This window comes from Helicoverpa armigera, chromosome 19 (assembly GCF_030705265.1).
Source record: "Helicoverpa armigera isolate CAAS_96S chromosome 19, ASM3070526v1, whole genome shotgun sequence".
Lineage (NCBI taxonomy): Eukaryota > Metazoa > Arthropoda > Insecta > Lepidoptera > Noctuidae > Helicoverpa > Helicoverpa armigera.
The window spans coordinates 5,738,093-5,756,100 of NC_087138.1; the positions used below are offsets into that span (position 1 = coordinate 5,738,093).

The window sequence follows — 18,008 nt, forward strand, 5'->3', positions numbered from 1 at the left end:
AAAGGGAAACGAAAACTTACCTTATCACTCATTGCAAAAGAAAAATACTTCTTAGATTATATCAAATACTGTCTGTCTCTTGGCAAGGCTAGTAGAAAAAAAACGCAAAACTTCAAAAATGTTTTTATCTTCCCTCATTGAAGAAATTCTACTACAAATCAAATTTTTGGCATCAAAAGCAATTCTAAATTATGTAGGGTGTCAATTAGCTAAAATAGTAATAATAAATCTCAAAAATATTAACGTTATAAATTGAGGTAAAATTGGTATCGTGTGTCACTTTGTTGACGCAGAATAAAGTAAAATAAAAATAAAATAATCTGTTTACTTTCAGAAAACTTTAAGCAAAATGGATTTCAAGACAACAACAACTAACGACTTTCAATGGCCGTTTTCAAAACCCGTAATAGGAAAGTACGTAAAAGTAGTAAGCGCCTGACAATATTATTGGGGCAATAAATTCCCTATCACTTACTTTTTGTTCACAAATTATCATCAGTAGCTACCATTAACTATACTACCTACTTACCTATAGGTATATACGACTAAATGACTCGTAGTTGCCCCGGGGAAAGTGCAGTTGCAAACGCATTTGATGTCTAGATTACTTACACAAGTGACCTCGCGTTCGATCTAATCGCTTATGTTCGTGGCTGTTTGTATGTTTCTACCGCATCGGCCTTCAATACATTCTCAATGGATCAAACCACATTGAGTTCGCGAATAAGTAAGATTATATTGGCGTATTATGTTTTGTGGGTATGGATTTTGGTCAGGGCAGAGCAGAGTGTATTACCTAGGTAGCGACCCACTCGGATCTTTTACCTACTTCAGAAGTTATTTAATTCTATAGTCAATTTTCGTAATTTCCTCTGGCGGTTTCCGTTCATCAACATCATCAGTCTTTTTATGGTCCCACTGCTGGACACAAGCCCTCTCTCACACAGAGAAGGATTGAGCGTTAACCACCGTGCTTGCTCAATGCGGGCTGGTGATTTCTGACTTTATAGTTCGGGATGTCCGACGTTTTCCTTCACCTTTAATCAGAAATTGGTGTTCAAATTGCCACTTAAGTAGTATGTGTATTTGTTGTATCTAAGTTTGGAGAGGTACTCTCATTTTATGCCTAACATTTGTCCGTTCTTTAAAAGCTATAGGTCTTACTGCATTCATCACTGTTACAAGTAACATTAGCAAAATGCCAGCTGCCTTTATTTCCCACGCTCGTATTTTATTGATATCTACAATCCATACTTGTGTTTATGGGGTCGAAATAAGCCTTGACAATGCCGCACTGCGTTATGCATTTATATCTTTAAAATCGTGACTGGTTCTTGATACTTGATACTGACTTAACTGGATGTGTTACTTACAAATGGTGTAAAAATGCACAAGCCGGTACTTAGTATTCATTAGGTCACTTTATTTGGAGTATCACGTTCAGCAAAGTTTTCCTTGAAGCAGAAATCGATTTTATCATTCATTTTGTGATACCTAGTAGTTAAGGCTTTTGATTTCTGCTGCCTACATATATTTGCCATCCTTGTTCAGAAGGACGTCTTAATTATGTTTTCTCACAGCCCAGTCTTCTATTGCCTCTGGATTGTGGTTCAAAAATGGTAATGTGGAAATGCCTGACTCGCCTAATCGAGGTCCAACCATGAGCTAAACCCCAAATAAGTCCAAGATTGTTGCCTATAGCTTTGATGACATCACAAATTCTTGTCTTCTAGACCATGCGAGCCGCCAAGTCCAGACACAGCGCCGATCGTGCGTCCAGCCCCCGTAGCTCCGTACTGCCACTGCGATGCTCACTCCTACTCGCCCAGAGTGGAGCAGTACAAACAACTGCTTGAAAAGGAGCAGAAGCTATGCCAGGACTATGAGCAGTTGAGGAAACAGGTAATGAGACAAAGCTGAATCATACTCAGAACCGCAATCCTGTCTAAGTTTTTCTTTCTTTGTCTTATTACAAAACGTGATGTATAAATGAATTTTATAATAATAATTTAACGTACATATTTGAGAGAAATAAAGAATATATTTATTTATCCTTCAATCAGAAGTCGGTAGGTAGCATTTTTTTACAACGTGTTACCGATGTATGGAGTCTTTGTATTATTTCGGATACAAAGACTCAAAATGTTTGCCCAGCGCGGTGAGTATGGGCAAATCTCCCCAGCTTAGAGGAGGCCTTTGTCCAGCAGTTGACATTTTTAGGCTGTGACGACGACGACGAACTACTGATATTTGCCCCGCTAAAATTATTAGGCACGATTGGTAATTAGGTCAATGCCAGTCTTAAAGAATTTGAGCCAATCTGGTCCTTGCTGCTTTTGTCACTCTTTAAGCGTCTTGTCACTATTCCTGTCTGATGATCTAATAACGTGCTGAAGTAGGTATTTATTATAATGCACTAACCGGTAGTTAAATATACGAGAACAGCTACCGGGCTCAGTAACTTATAATTATTTTAATGGAAGAAGCTTATTATAAAATTATCCTCAATGACAATCAATAAAATGGTTACCTTACCTATTACCCTACCTAGGTACACTATATTTCTAAAGAGAACATGGGTACAATATAATTATTCTTGATTTTATAAACGGTTAAGTGGAGACTCTGAGTCGACAGAATAAATGTAGAAAATTAAGCTAACTTGTGCGTGTATGATGTTCTTACTCTTTTTGCTCATTGTCAACCTAGTCTTTTCTTTACAGATGGTTGATGTGACGAATGATATTTTAGATCATCCTTGCGATGATCTCGACGGCAAAATGATGACCATGTACCAAGCCACGTTCAAGAAAAGATGTGAGTACAAAAAATACAAGCATCCGAATTGAGAACCTCCTCCTTTTCGGGAAGTCGGTTAAAAATAGCACCAATTTTTAAATTCAATATTTTGTCTTCTAATTTCAAAGTGACTGCAGTGTGTTTTAGGTTAAGTTCCCAAGCCATTCAAAGTATGAGTGAGATTTCTAGTACTTAGGTACTAAGGTTTTTCTCTAAGTAGGTATTTCAGTCTATACAAAATTGTACCAAAACACAACTGGTAAAGAATAATTAATCTTTGTATAGGTACCTACACTGACGTTGAACTCTAGTGTTGAATGAAATTATTGTAGGTACTATGTAAATATTGTCTATAATTCCCTAATGTCAGACTATTTAGAAACCCCCATTCTTAAAGGAAAGTGCACATTTAGCTGTATAATTGTGTGAGCAAAGGAGGAACAATGCGTTTATTATGACTGATTCATAATGGTCGGGTCAGCTTGGGTTAAATACACCAATTAACTGACTCAGACAGGAATTCATTTTTAAAGTGCTCGTAATTAGGAATGCTATTACATTTAACATGGGTATATTTTTACATTAACGTTGAATATGATTGTTTATTGGTCTAACACGCCAGTGTCGGTATTATATGATGGAAAATTTTTGAAGAAAATTCAGGCATTCTAAGAAAATTCAATCAATTCTATTGTTCTTGACATTCTTAGTAGCACTTCGGAACATAAGATTTTTTATACATTTTTTGGGATTTCTCCTAAAATACACAAACCTCTGTGTTGCCCAGCCAATTGCCCATCTCCTTGATTCATTTTTTCATCTAATACATCTGCCAATACCATGGGTTTCCTATTGTAATAGTGGTGTCTTGAGGGAACTCCTACTTTTCCTTACTTCATACAAGTATATCTATTAAACAATTTTCTTTCCTCCATTTACGTCCATGAAAAGCATAACTAATACAAACCGTTGCAAACAAACTCACCTCATTTTACACGTATTCTTGCAGCATTTCCAATGACGGACTACAGAACGATCATAGCAGCCTCTCAGTCCAATGCTCCCATACCGATGGAGACCAACAGTCTTGGCATGCTGCGATGTTACAAGGATCCCACCAACTTCACCGACAAGCCTCCTACCGTTCGACCCACGATCAACCCTCCAGGTACGGTAGACTGCACATCAGTGGTAACTCTCATGCACCTTAACTACATAGTAATAAGAACGATTTTGCTATAAAACTGTTACCACAAAATACAACTGTTACCACTGACCTGAAGTTGACTGTACGCATGACAATGAATGGACAAGTCATGTTAGTGTTTTTAATTCAAATGGCACTAGTAAATTTTTAGTAAACCTAAGTGTTCTTATGTGTCGCAGCTGAGTAGCTCAAAAATTATTAATGCATTATAAATTCGAGTTAATGATAAAAAGAGGTCAGAGTATTCTTTGACAACCTTGGTACCAAAACCCAGAAATCGATACATAAAATGATAATATATTTTATGGGTCTGACATCTCCCCTCTCCATTCCCAGGGCCGATCCACACGGGCGTAGCTCCCCAAGCCATACAGACCTGGTTCGCCGAGTACCCCGGCAGGACAGAGTACATGGACACCTACAGTGCCTCTGCCAAGGCCTGCTGGAGGTCCATGCAGAGGTACAAGGAACCCATGCCTTCGACGAGAAGACGGGCAGACGATACCTGCATCTGATTGGTATGCTCGTAGAATGATGAATATTTGTTTGGTATTCGTAAGTTTATATGTACAGATCAAGATTAAAATAAGGGAAGATATTATTGTGTTTTATTTAACATAGAATGTAATTTGTGCGGTTACCTTTTCAAAAGTATTTGACGACATTATCTATTGCCTCTGGCTTTTTCGGGTCAGTAGGTGCTGTCTGAAAACAGACTCATTCTCACCTAGCTTTTTGCCATAGCAATTGAATTAAAAATCGATTTAGATCGTATCAGTAGAATAATAGAAAATCGTTCTTCCAGATTCCTCCTGACATTGGAGAAGTAAAAAGTAAAAGATAGGTACTTATTGTAAACGTGATGCATTGATATACATAGTTACATGATAGCAAAGAGAAACTTATCAACTCACAGACCTCACTGTAGGTCAGGTTTTGCTCTGACACAAAGGATGTAGGTACCTATAGCTAGCTACATAATACCCGCATAGCAACGTTTTTTCAGATAACCCGGTGTCCACGGTTCAACAGTGGCTGTTTCACAGTAGGCCGATAGTACACAGACGTTCATTGGGAACAAAGAATCTATGTATTGCAAATATTTTTGTTTACATTGGAAACAAAGTATAGGCAGGCTATTGTTGGTGTGAAAATAACGGTGCCTTGTTCTTGCTTGTTGCTAGGAATTGAATGACTTCAGCGAAGTTTAGCTATGGCATAGATTAGCCTATATCATTGTTAATCTTTAGTAACACTTAAATTAATAATAATCGATTTAAAAGCCAATGAAAAAAAGATTCCCTTATTTGGTGGTAATTTTTGAAGTGATTTTACGTAAACAGACTCTTGATAAGTGATATATAACGGTCCCGTAAAAGCTATACGGTTTGTAACAATCTGTGTACTTTCGTTTATATATGGAGAAAAACTGACAATTTGAATTTACTAAAAAACACTTTTCTTACATTTAAGATTCACTGCTGACGATTAACTGACAGTCAAACCCAAACCTTGGTGGGTCAGAGATGATAAGAAAAGAATCAGCTAAGTTCATAGGTTGAATGATATTAAAATACTTCCTATTACGTTAGTTTTATGTTAACTACATACACGTGTCAAATAAAAATAAATACTTTATACATTGTCATAATTTTATAAAGTAGTTAAAATGAGTCACGATTTTGATAATTATTTACGATTTAAAACATTACATATCTGAAAATAAGTAGGTATATGTATGTTACATATAGGTATTAGGTAGGTACATACACTGTTCTGAGAGTGACAACAAATAAAAAGAAAAATGTTATGATCTACATTTTTCTTTTTATTTGTTGTCACTCTAGACGGAAAGCCATTTGCAATTTTCCCTCGTTAGCTGCAGCAAAGTCAATGGTATAAGTTAACGCGTATATTTTTACATAGCTTTTGTTATTTTTGCAAAAATGGTAGGGTCATCGTCAAGTAGCTCGAAAAAAATTTCAAAAGTGCCAAACAAAGCAAAGGGTTCTCATTTCTTAACTACACAATCGCCAACATTTTTAATTATTTAACATCGTAAACTTCAAAAAAGTAGACGGATACTCTAGCAAGTTATCGGTGTTCAGCAGTTTTTGAAAATCAAGATTTGTTCAGCAACTTTTGAAGCCGACTGTACTACAATGATACTAAACATTAATACCTAGCTACCTAGGACGGGCACCCAGCACACTCATTTCCGGATTAAATCACCACTTGATAAACTATGATACATATTATCTGACAAAAAAATAAAGAACAGTCTACATTTTGGTAATTAATGTGCAAACTATCGCTGTATATAAAATAACTGTAGGTACCTACAAGTGTGTGCAAAGGTTAATATTTTAAATGAGTTATACCTAAATAATAAGATTGATGCCTTGAGTTCAATTCTTGGTCTTGAGAAATCATTATTATTGGGTCTTTATAAACAGTAAAATAAATTCTCTGTTGCTGTCATATTTAAATGTATAATTTTCTCATCACTATTTTTAATACTCACAGTCAGGATATTTACATACAAATATAAATGCTACATGAAGGAACATTAGTTTATTTTATACATACTTATTATAATAAGTGTTTGGTTCTAAGAATGGCAAACAGAACATTTCTAACGCAGTTGAGTAAATCCGAGCGAAGTAAGGTATCGCTAAACAGTTTATAAGCAAAAAATATCATCATTTTTATGTATTTTTTTTAAATTATAAAATACCTAACCATACAATTTTCACCATACCATCAAAATTCAATGAATTGTACTACGTTCTTATTTCCAAAACATTGTCAGAAAATATATCATTTGAAAATATAAATATACAATTATTTCTCACATTATTTTTATAGTCAATACTTACACATACTACTAATTAACTAATACTATAAATACGTGGTTATAATATAGCTGTATTTTCTATAGTCATCCGACATTTCATTTTTCGTCGAGTTTTTCTCGACGCCCGCTGTAAGTTGATTTTCAATTGTTTTACTTTGTGTTGGTAGTATATAGCTGGTGGCTTCATTTACTAATATGGTCGCACACAGCATCAGAATAAGTACCTGAAATGAAAAAATAATTAACACAAGTTAACACAAGTCACTTTTGCTCGCTCTTAAAAAAGGTCTGAACGTGAAATAAACTGTTTCATTTGAAAAGAGTGAAAGTGGGTGTAATTACTTTTCTGAGCTTTAATTTATTTTAATTAAGATCAATTTTGCGGGATTATTTGTGGCCCTGAAACGCAAGGGCATTGGAATATGAATAGGTTTCAGTCAGTCGGGAGTGTTAAGATGCGTTTTGAAACCTAGCTGCCGACTGCAACTGCCGACAGCACTTGCAGCGACTACATGGTCTACATGAAAACGTACGTTAATCCCTGTCGCTTAAATACTCGGAGGAATCATAGAAAGATTCCTCATCAATGAAGAAGGAAAACAGATTAACGTATTTACTCTGGACTTTTGCAGTATTCATTGGATCGCCAATGGCATTCCTATTATTCGTGTCCCCGTAGGCCAGAGATTCCCATAGCAATTGTTATGGGTACTATAATACCCATGGGGCTAGGCATTGTATACATACCTACGTACTACGTGCATTGTGTTTATACATAGGTAGGTACACAATTGATATTGTGACGGATGATGTAGCGATCAACAACGGTATTTGGATTTAAATAGGATTTTAGAATTGACTAAATAACTTAATATTTAAGTATGGAAGTATTTCTACAAATTGCTCATTTTGTAGTTTATACAATTAACATTATTCATCATTTACTAAATGCTCTTAAAAAGTGGTAAGTAGCAATGATGATTAATTAGTCCTAATTTATTTAAATGGGTGTCTATGTCTATCTTGGGTATATGTGTGGATGACCTTTTTTTACCAGGATTACCATTATGAAATATTCAGTATTACACTGCAAAGTCAATTTACCCTAGCTAAACGAGGTCAAGTGAAAAATTGCTGTCATTTAAACATCTTTGGCAGTTTTTACGGATAGAAGCAAGAAAGTCTGATAACAGTTGTCTGGGTAACCGGGTTGAGGAGGTCAGATAAGCAGTCCTTACATGTAACACTGATACTCAGCTGCATACGGTAAGATTGGAAGCTGACCCCAAGGCATATGATAATATTAAAGAATTCTTGAGTGGTGAAGAAAGAAAACTGCAAGTCATTATATCAACCTGAGCTGATCTAATTGGCCAATCTGTTTCATAGATTTTGAGTTAGGTAATATACCTGTGCATAAGTACCTAATAAACATTCCTACACATTCTATGTCCGTCAAATATATCAACAAACAACGAACAAGTAACATACGGAAATGCTTCAAATACTTGCAAGATAATTAATGCATCATTGTGTAGAACTGTCAAAGTTGTTCGCAAGTCACAAGGCGATGATAATAACACAGCCATGACTTCAGGAACCCTTATCAAGGCTGAATGTGTTAGCAGCTTGTTCGTAATCAGTTGTCATCTTTGTGAGATGGGTTAACGTCATCTGTGAAGTTCTGTGTTTGTAATGCGAACTGTAGTTAGGTAAAAGTCGAGATTCATCGGCAGCATTCTTCGTAGTATTGTGACGCGCACAAAATGTTTCGATAAAAGAACCATTGAGTACAAATATTTCAAAAATATCCGCGAAAGCAACCTGCTACGCGAATACATGCTGGCAGTGAACTCGCGACTTAGATATTTGAAAATTCAAAAAGGCTCATTTATCTATTTGGTTAATTTATTTGGTTTGTCGATAGTTTTCATTCCTTCCTATATCTTCCTGTTATGGACTTTTCCTTAGGATAGGTAGAATTTTCCTTGCCGTAGTGTTGCCGTAAACATTCTTACGTGAATACTTTTTTGGGGTTTTAAAAGGGGTATGATAAAAAAATCGTAGTAGTAGTAGTAAGCAAAGCATACCCACACAATCCCCTTAATGTTTATAGTTTAAATTATTTTTTGTTTAATAACAAAAACAATAGGTTTTATAAGACATTTTCACTTAAATTATCCCACCATTATAATAATATTTTGTTAAAAAAACATAACAAGCCATGGCATGCTTATTGGCTCTGGCATATTATAAATAACAATATAGGAAGTCCATGAGAATCTTAGTTGATTGTTATTTTAAATAAATAGTTGGAATACCGATTTTTACAACAAGTATAGAGAAAGATATGATGGTATAAAAAAAAACATAATATATTGTCTATCTAATGTTAGTACCTAACATAAAAAAAAAATTAATGTAATATTCCATTCACCTTAATTCGACCGTTTGTCGTTTTCGTTTTTTCCTGTCCAAAAATAACTTAAAAGGTACTGCTCTTTTTAACGTAAAAAAGACATTATCATAACTTTAAGTTATATTTAGAGTTTAATTTTAGAATTCTTAACAATGATTGTTAAAAATAACTTGACTTGTTCATAATTTAGGGTACCTACATACAATTAAAATTAGAATATCGGATCACGGTTTGGGTTTAAGCTATGTTAAGATTTGTGACAACGGAATTGACAAACTCCTCTTTATTAGGAAGTCTGCTAAAAATAGGTCTGTAAGTGAATGTAAGATACTTCGCTGTAGTCTAATTAGTGATCTCATAATACGTAAACACCAAAATATATTTGACAACAAACTCACCGTTGTTTTAGCCATTGTGTATATAGCAACTACATCCAAATGATCGTCGAAGTTTCACCACAACACACTCATTTGTTTTTGTTTATCTTCACGTCACAATAATAATGTTTATTATTATTAACAGTGTGTATACACGTCTGTCGCGTATGCTGGTTGATACGACAATGAGGATTGTGGATTCTCTGCCCTAAATACGAGATGAGGAACTTTAATTTGTACTGTTTTGTAAACATATGATAGCTCTGTCTATGCTTATATTTATATGTATAGGTCTGGTCTTTGATTAGTGACGTGACAAATAAGCTACTATAACGTACTTAATGAATAATTAATAAAGTTTGAACTACCTAGTTGTTTTTTTTTTGCGTGCATGACTTCTACAATCAAACCACTTCAAAAAAAAGGATAAGATTCTGGTTGTAATAAGTTTTTTGTTTAGGCATTATGAACATTTTGGGTACTTTGGTATATTCACTGAACATTTTTCTATGTCTTTCTTTTTATATTGTCCCTGAATTAGAGGAAGAAGATTCATCAACTTGCGTGTTTTACTTTTAGATTTTTAGGTTTTACTCTTGACACTAATGCCGTGTACAATTAGGTAGGTAGGTACGCTAATTTATGATTAGCGTATTGTTACATTTTTGTCAAAATATTTATTTATTGTTTGTTAAGGATTTAATTTAGATATGTGTAGGTATCGTTTAATGTGGGTGGTTCGAAACCTAAATAACAGGATGACTGCCATGTTATTTACCATTTTAAAAATTCCCTACATTTTTCTATGCAACTTAGTTAATTCCTACATACCTACATTGTAATGTAAACCACTATTTTTAAGTATCTAACTATTAACTACAAGTAAGTAAAACATGTTCATTTGCAATATTACTCAGGCATGAAGGGTGACAAATTATGTATCGAATTAAATCTTACTAATTAACCACATTTAAATGAAAAAATAATGTTAGGTTTTTTTATTTTTAAAAAATTTTTTTATGATGAGATAAATAACAATACAACCCTATGGTTGCGGTTGTTGTGGTGAAGGCAAAACTGGGAATTTTCTATTTTCATAATAGGTTTTTTAGGTTCATCTTGGCAGTCGTTACGGGTAATCAGAATCAGAAGCCAGCAAGTCTGACGCCAGTCTAACCAAGGGGGTATCGGGTTGCCCGGGTACCTGGGTTGAGGAGGTCAGATAGGCAGTCGCTTCTTGTAAAGCACTGGTACTCAGCTGAATCCGGTTAGACTGGAAGACGACCCCAACATAGTTGGGAAAAAGGCTCGGAGGATGGAGGTATTTTAGGTGAAAATACTATAATAATAACTGCCAAATCTGTAACTAGGTCGTCAAAAACGTGCTGTTTAATTAAACTAATGAGCATAACATATTAAACTACTGAAACGTAGACTATTACCAATCTAAGATAAACCGATTCGAGACGTGATAATATGGAGTTCTATGATTAATGTGAGAAAAAAACGAAATTCTAATCAAGTTGATTATGATGCTTATCGCTCGTAATGTTTGCAGCACGAGACTTTTCAAATAAATTGAGAGCTGCAAATAATAGGCTTTAAAAGATATAATATCATTTTTGTCACACCGGCGCTTGAGGGTGTACTTTCCTTAAAATACGACCGATTTGCAGACGCAAACGCAGCGTAGGATGGCCACCAACAAGATGGTCGGCCGATCTGACAAAGGTCGCAGATGGACGCTTCCAAGCGTATATGATTTAATGTCTCTAATATTTATGTATAGTATTTTCTATGGGCCTTTGTTGCCCGATTTAAATAAATAAATAAATAGCGAATGGCATATTTTTAGAGTATGACCAAAATGCTCACGTTACACAAGAGAGGTAAATAAAACCGTGGGTAAACGCTAGTGTAAAGCAAAGCGGAAAATGTCACGTGTAGCCGACGTGCAAAGATCGAGAAGCACGCGCACGGCCCTACGTCAAACTAAACAAGCCGATTGATAATTGTGTAACGTTTAGACCCATTTACATCGACAACATAAACGTCAGTTTTATTAAAACTAGCCGTTTTCCCGCGGTTTTACACGCGTCCCGTGGTAACTAACTATTGCCCGTACCGGCATAAAATATAGCCTATGTTACTCGTGGATAATGTAGCTTTCGAATGTTGAGAGAATTTTAAAAACGGTCCAGTTGTTTTTGAGCTTATTGATTACAACCAAACAAACAAAGTGTTTCTCTTTATAATATTAGTATAGACAACTGTTTATAGGGGTATCGAATATTTGTGCTGTTTACAGCTGTCTGTTTTCAAGGGAAAGTTCCGTTGTTTGTACTGATTGACAGCAACTTTTCGTGCACCTGTAATTGGGATTCGTGTAGGCCCTTTACTAGTTAGAAACTTTTATTTTGGTTAATTTGTACACAGAATCTTTTGGTGTTCCTTTACAAATGACTGCACCAAAAAACTGTCAGACTACTATGAATTGTAAGGTTCAATTTTCAAAGTCGCTCTTTCAGCTGAATGACCACTGCTGGACAAAACATAGGCTTCTCCCAGGGGTTGTCACTTTGCTTGATCTTCAGCTATCCCCACAGACTGCTTCCCGGAAACCTTGGCCATATCGTCCGTCCCTCTAGTGGGTTCAATTTTCAAACTAAATAGTTGTTTAAGATAACTAACGTTTAAGTTGTCGGTGAATTTGGGCCTTTGTTAGTTGCTATATGCGTAATTATAGAGTATCGTCTATTAACTATTTGTCTTGTCATTGCATAGTGGTAGACTTGATTATTCCGATGCGGGTTCAAATTCTAACGTGACATTAATTTGGCTCGATTTTACACAGGGTACAGAATTTTTCATAATGAATTTAAGAATGATATGCAAATCTAGAGTCAGTATAAAGTTACCTGTTTTTCTTATACTCTTTTTTTTCCTTTTCATTTTTCTTGCATGTAATTACAAAATATCGGTAAGTGGACACGAATATAAACTTAGATACTTATATATGTATATACCTGTTTGTAAATATCTATTCTTATTTGCCTATTAATACCTAATAATAGACGTCCAAACGATATAGTGATGTATGTTCTCTAGCCGGATCACGGGTCACAAAGGTCATTAACCTTGGGCAGGTTTTTGCGAGACGTCTAATACATTAGAATTAAACAGATATAGTTTTTACAAGTCCCCTATAGTTCATTCACTGAGACTACCATGCTTTAGAGGGTGTTGACTTTTCGTGCTTGAGTTAAACAAATATTTGAAGACTATATTATGGGTCCGTTAATTTTATTGATCATTAATTTAATTGATTAGGTACACAAAGAAGTGATTTAGTTTTTTTGTGATTTATCTTCGAGTATTTGGGTAGTCAAATATAATCATGACAGTCAAAGGGGGAGATGAAAGAAACGTTAAAGTTTTTTGAGTACAAAGCTTCGGAAAACCACTTATATTTATACAATACCTTTTTCAAAGGAGATCCCACTTGCTTGATAAACTTTTTTTATAATATTTCTTACCTGTGCCCGCATTAATTCTTTTGACATTTGATTGGCATTGCTATGCCAATTTGAAATCAAAATTACCCGGTGTTTATCTGGATTACACAAAAACCGAATAGTTCAAGACATCAACAAGAAACAGAAATAAATTATATTTCTAAATGAGTATAATACAACGTGCTTTTTTGTTGATTTTATGTGCCTTAAATATACAACATGGACAGAAATGCAGACTCAACACTCGAAAGCATTTTGGAGAACCTTTACCCGTTATAGTTAGGGACAATAAACTTTTAGAGCCAACTGATAAATTTGGGAACATTGACATGAATTATGGCGACATTCTGACATTAAGTTGTGAGGGAACAGGGAATATACTCCACCCTAACGCGAAGCATGAACTGCCTGTGGCTACAATCAGCTGTGAAGGAGGAGCTATGTTCAAAAACGAGGTCTGGCTAAACTCTCCAGCTAATTTCTCTCTTTTCAAATGTAATTACCCTCCAAGATATGTCAGCAAACGAACAGAACGCTTGTGTTATGATGGTTACCCTATCATAGAAGTTGGTTACACTGTCAGGAATGACTTTTATCCCCTTTATGAATCCTGTTTCAATGAAGCTGGTTTTAGTGCTATCTACTCGAAGTACACTCAGAAACCTTACAACGCTTTGTACCAAACTAAAATTGTTCGTCCGTTTTTTATCGCGGATAACAACTTTGGGTACATTCCTGTTGACTTCTTGTTTTCGCCCGCTGGTCAGAAAGGTGCTGTGGCTCAGCTCGTAGGATCTGCTATCGATAACTACGTCACTAAGACAGAGTTCCTTTCAAGAGGACACTTGGCTGCAAAAACTGACTTTCCTCTAGCGTTTGGAGAGCGTGCAACTTTTCACTACGTGAACTGCGCTCCACAATGGGTCGGTTTCAATGGCGGGAATTGGAATACTCTAGAAGTTGATCTGAGGAACCACATCCACATAGCTGGGTACAATACTATCATTTACACAGGAACATTTGGTCTGGCGCAACTTAATAATGAGGTGGGACGAAGAGTTGATCTTTATTTATACAATGATGAGAACAATAATCCGGTGATACCCGTCCCTCTGTTTTTCTATAAAGTTGTTTATGAACCTACTCGTAAATGTGGAATAGCCTTTGTTGGTATCAATAATCCTTATTATACTATACAAGAAGCTCGTCAGATGTTCTTTTGTAAAGACTTGTGTAGGGCTGATCGTGCATTCCCTTGGTTGTCGTGGCATCCTGATAACAACAATGAAGGGTACACTTTCTGCTGTACTGTTTCAGACTTCAGAAAGACTGTCCCACATTTACCCCCTTTTGAAGTCGATTGTCTTTTGACGTGAAAGAATGTATGCTAGTTTTTTATGTATATTTAAGACCCAAATAAATTATTTATAGAAATATTTGTTCCTGCTGTGTTAGTTATTTAAATAAGGTATACCTTTAAAAATTTAAACTAAGTGAAAGCAATTATTTTCTTTTCCAAGTAGTTGTTGTTTGTGAGTATTAGGAATCATCCTAAACCTAATTTCCTAGAAAATAATTTCCCAGCACCAGTTAATTTTCATGAGAAGAAATCTTAAATTCATATTGCACATATCTACAGTACAATGTTATGGGTTATTGACCTGATGTAAACAAATGAATACGGTTAGCAGTTATCAGCTGCCCTGGACTGACAGCCGGTGACCTCGGGAGTTCATGCATTCCTATTTATGCATGGAGTATGCATATGATTTCATATCAGTGATACATGCTTATGTATTTTACTTTAGTGCATGCATTATGATAAAAATGATATTTTTTTGCAAAGTCTTACCAAACAATCATCATCATCATCTCAGCCATAGGACGTCCACTGCTGAACATAGGCCTCCCCCTTTGATCTCCACAATGCGAAAATGTTAAATAAGAATTACACATATCACAGTCTACTCATACAATTATGATAATTCCGATTTTTCTTAATTATCTAATATTTCAAGTAGTCAGAAATCTAGAATCGCTAAAGTAGATCTAAGAAGAAATACATTTTTGAGTGTCTTCGGAGATTACCGACCCATCTGATACTTGTAATACTTAGCATTTCGTAAAACAAAAGATCTTGAGTCATACTTAGCATAATTAATATCGATCATTAGGGTACATAATTATCGACATAATAATAACTAATTGCGTACTAATGTGATGCGTAGCTTTCTCCTTGCGTATTTAAAGTTTAATTTTAGAAGGGTCCTTACCAGTACTTTGTGGACCCTTGATAGGGATAGTCTAACCAGAACGTACATTGTGTTGTTTGAACATATCGTTTTGAAAATGCAAATCATATCGGTAAGTCGAATATAGTATAATTATTTTAGTTGTGTGATTTTAACTGATTCTTTTTTCACACTTATAAGCAATTCCAGGTGGATGTTCTTCGATTTAATTTTGACCAGTGCGCTCATTCCAGTTCTCTCACCAAATTCTGTCTATAAACATTCAATCGTTCTCAACTTTTTCGTCGTCCACATATTTCTTTAATTTCTAATAATTATATTATATTCTTCTTTGCAGATTCTACTCAGTTTGACCCTCGTATCATTGGCTCAAGCGGGCCTATCAACCAGAATACCAAAACCAAAATGGAATTGGCATTCTCAGGACACGAAACCTCAAGAATTTTCAAGACACAAGTCACCAGAAGAAAGACGCAAGTTATCAATATTTCCAAAAAGTTACATGAAGTACGTCATTTCGTCAGAACCGATATACAAGATTGCTACTCACAAACCATTCGTGTATAAAGCTAAGAAACCTTTGATGAAGAAATTGAACTTCCTAGAAAAAAGCAGTGCATCAAATGAAAACGAACCAACACAGCCAAATATTCACGGTAAAGTTATTTACGATAACAATGTAGATGGTGCTCCAAGAGTGGAATCAGTTGTGTTCAGTGAAGAAGTTAGTATAGAAATCATTGACGACAAGTCTGAGGAAAGTGAAGAAATTGTTATTGATGAAATGAAAGAGACCATTCTTCAGAATGATGAAAAAGAATTGGAAGCTACTGGTGATGTTTCTGAAAATAAGGATATTGTTAGTTTAAAGGATGTTATATTTCCTCCTGAAGTAAACATGCCAGTTGAAGTCAACCAAGAAAATAAAACAAATGACTTTGTCGATGTTTCTGTTGCACCGACAAGTCCTACAGAAGTTGAAATCCCAGATACGGTAGAATTCATCTTCGTAGATCCAGCACAGAAAACAAAAGACAGTGCTAGTATAAGTAGTGAAGAGGATTTCGTTACCACTGAAATGTACGAACCAGAGGTCTTTAGGAGAAAAAGGTAAAACAATATTTAATTTTAATTCTTAATATTGGTAATGTTTGTGTTCAAAAGTCACGTATTAAGGTTCACGTTTTAATGCTATCTGCATTTTATTTCGAAATGTAATTTGTCATTCAATACACTTGGACATATTCTATGTTTTCATAAGTAATAAGAACGTTTTAGTCTTCTGTACCTGTCTTTCGTATACAAGTAGTATCTGACGAGTTTTGTTATTTATCCATAACCTTTTTTCTTTCAGGGGCAGTAACATTATCGAGGAGGAAAACCTGGCATCAACTGTAGCTGGATATAAATACACATGGAAAGATACCAGACTCAACAATGAATCGGTTTTCAAAAATATTCATTCATAGAAGAGATGGACTTTAATTTTGGTGGAACTACACTTAAGATGGAAAATTAATTGTACTTAGAAAAACATTGTATATAAAGGTAAATTAAAGCTAGACACTACTTATTTCTGTATATTTTATAATAAATGAAACTATAACATAAAAAGTATAATTATTTATTGACGTTCACTACGAAAAACTTACATTTATAGGCACCTAAAATGTACATCCTTATACTAGGTACAACGTAATGGCAAATAATCAATTCTCCACGTGTTTTTGTCACACATTAACATCCCAATGATCACACTGAAACGAGACATAAATAAAATGTAACCTAAGGCAAGACAGAGATATACCGGCTGGTAACTATCTTTCACACCAAAGTAAATGTACACGTACGGATACATAATCGTTTACACGCTACGATTCTAATTGTACTCGCGGAGATACAATCGTAAACAGCCAACAAGCCTTCCAATCACATGAATCTAAAACAAACTAATAGAACAAAGTCGGAAACAAAACACAATCACACATCATTATCATTACGTAACATCAAGTTATCCACAAAAGCTTAAATAAGCAAGGGCCTACATTTCACTATTTATATCTCAGTCCCATAAAAATAGGGGAATCGAGTCTGGCACAAATACAGACTCTGGTCTGCTACTAAGAAATTCAGATAAAAATCTGAACTTCTGAATAAATTGTTAGCTAAAAATATCCTTTATTATAAAGAGTAGTCGACGTTTCTAAAACGTTAAATTACTTCACCTAAAACTGGTGTTAAATTACTATGTATATTCACCTAATTTTCTCTAAGCAAGCACACAGAACAAAACTCAAAATCCGTAGCGAGTAAACGACATAGAGTTACAAAAGTATAGACAAATCATTTATTTATTGTACTTGTAGATCGTGTCAAGTCTGACTTAATTTCAGTTGCGCTCGGTAGATGGCGCTATTTCTTGTTCAATCTGAAGACGTCGTTGAGGGGGGCGTATGGTGTCCGCGTGGGTATCGCGTTGTATGCAAATGATGGTTGAGCGTCTGCTCTGAGTATCACGACACCTGTATAAGGAAATACTGCTTTAGTAAGAACTCTCAGGTATAAAATTAAAGAAGGCCAAA

At 35.1% G+C, this 18,008-nt stretch overlaps 4 protein-coding genes across 6 annotated transcripts in view; 3 read left to right on the forward strand and 1 right to left on the reverse strand.

Annotated features, from left to right (window-relative positions):
• Positions 1-53: 53 nt before the first annotated feature.
• On the forward strand, positions 54-4,628 carry LOC110376703 (uncharacterized). Its single transcript, XM_021335273.3, has 6 exons — positions 54-257; positions 335-414; positions 1,734-1,902; positions 2,724-2,817; positions 3,809-3,967; positions 4,343-4,628. The coding sequence occupies exons 2-6, from the start codon at positions 350-352 to the stop codon at positions 4,519-4,521; spliced, it is 666 nt and encodes a 221-aa protein (XP_021190948.1). The 5' UTR covers positions 54-257; positions 335-349; the 3' UTR covers positions 4,522-4,628.
• An 8,602-nt stretch (positions 4,629-13,230) lies between these two features.
• On the forward strand, positions 13,231-14,603 carry LOC110376716 (uncharacterized). The gene has a single exon (XM_021335286.3). It carries the CDS (start codon positions 13,339-13,341, stop codon positions 14,548-14,550), a length of 1,212 nt encoding a protein of 403 aa, XP_021190961.2. The 5' UTR covers positions 13,231-13,338; the 3' UTR covers positions 14,551-14,603.
• A 920-nt stretch (positions 14,604-15,523) lies between these two features.
• On the forward strand, positions 15,524-16,913 carry LOC110376717 (uncharacterized). Its single transcript, XM_021335287.3, has 3 exons — positions 15,524-15,538; positions 15,764-16,536; positions 16,781-16,913. Exons 1-3 carry the CDS (start codon positions 15,524-15,526, stop codon positions 16,893-16,895), a joined length of 903 nt encoding a protein of 300 aa, XP_021190962.3. The 3' UTR covers positions 16,896-16,913.
• A 121-nt stretch (positions 16,914-17,034) lies between these two features.
• Positions 17,035-18,008, reverse strand: part of LOC110376691 (alpha-N-acetylgalactosaminidase) — a 63,899-nt gene continuing 62,925 nt past the window's right edge. For 2 of the 3 annotated variants that reach the window (XM_064039382.1, XM_064039383.1), the window contains exon 10: positions 17,035-17,947. In XM_064039382.1, coding sequence (XP_063895452.1) covers positions 17,839-17,947 — 109 coding nt within the window. In that variant the 3' untranslated portion in view covers positions 17,035-17,838. Of the gene's footprint in view, positions 17,949-18,008 lie in introns of all 3 variants that reach the window. The other variant, XM_021335261.3, reaches the window with a different exon arrangement.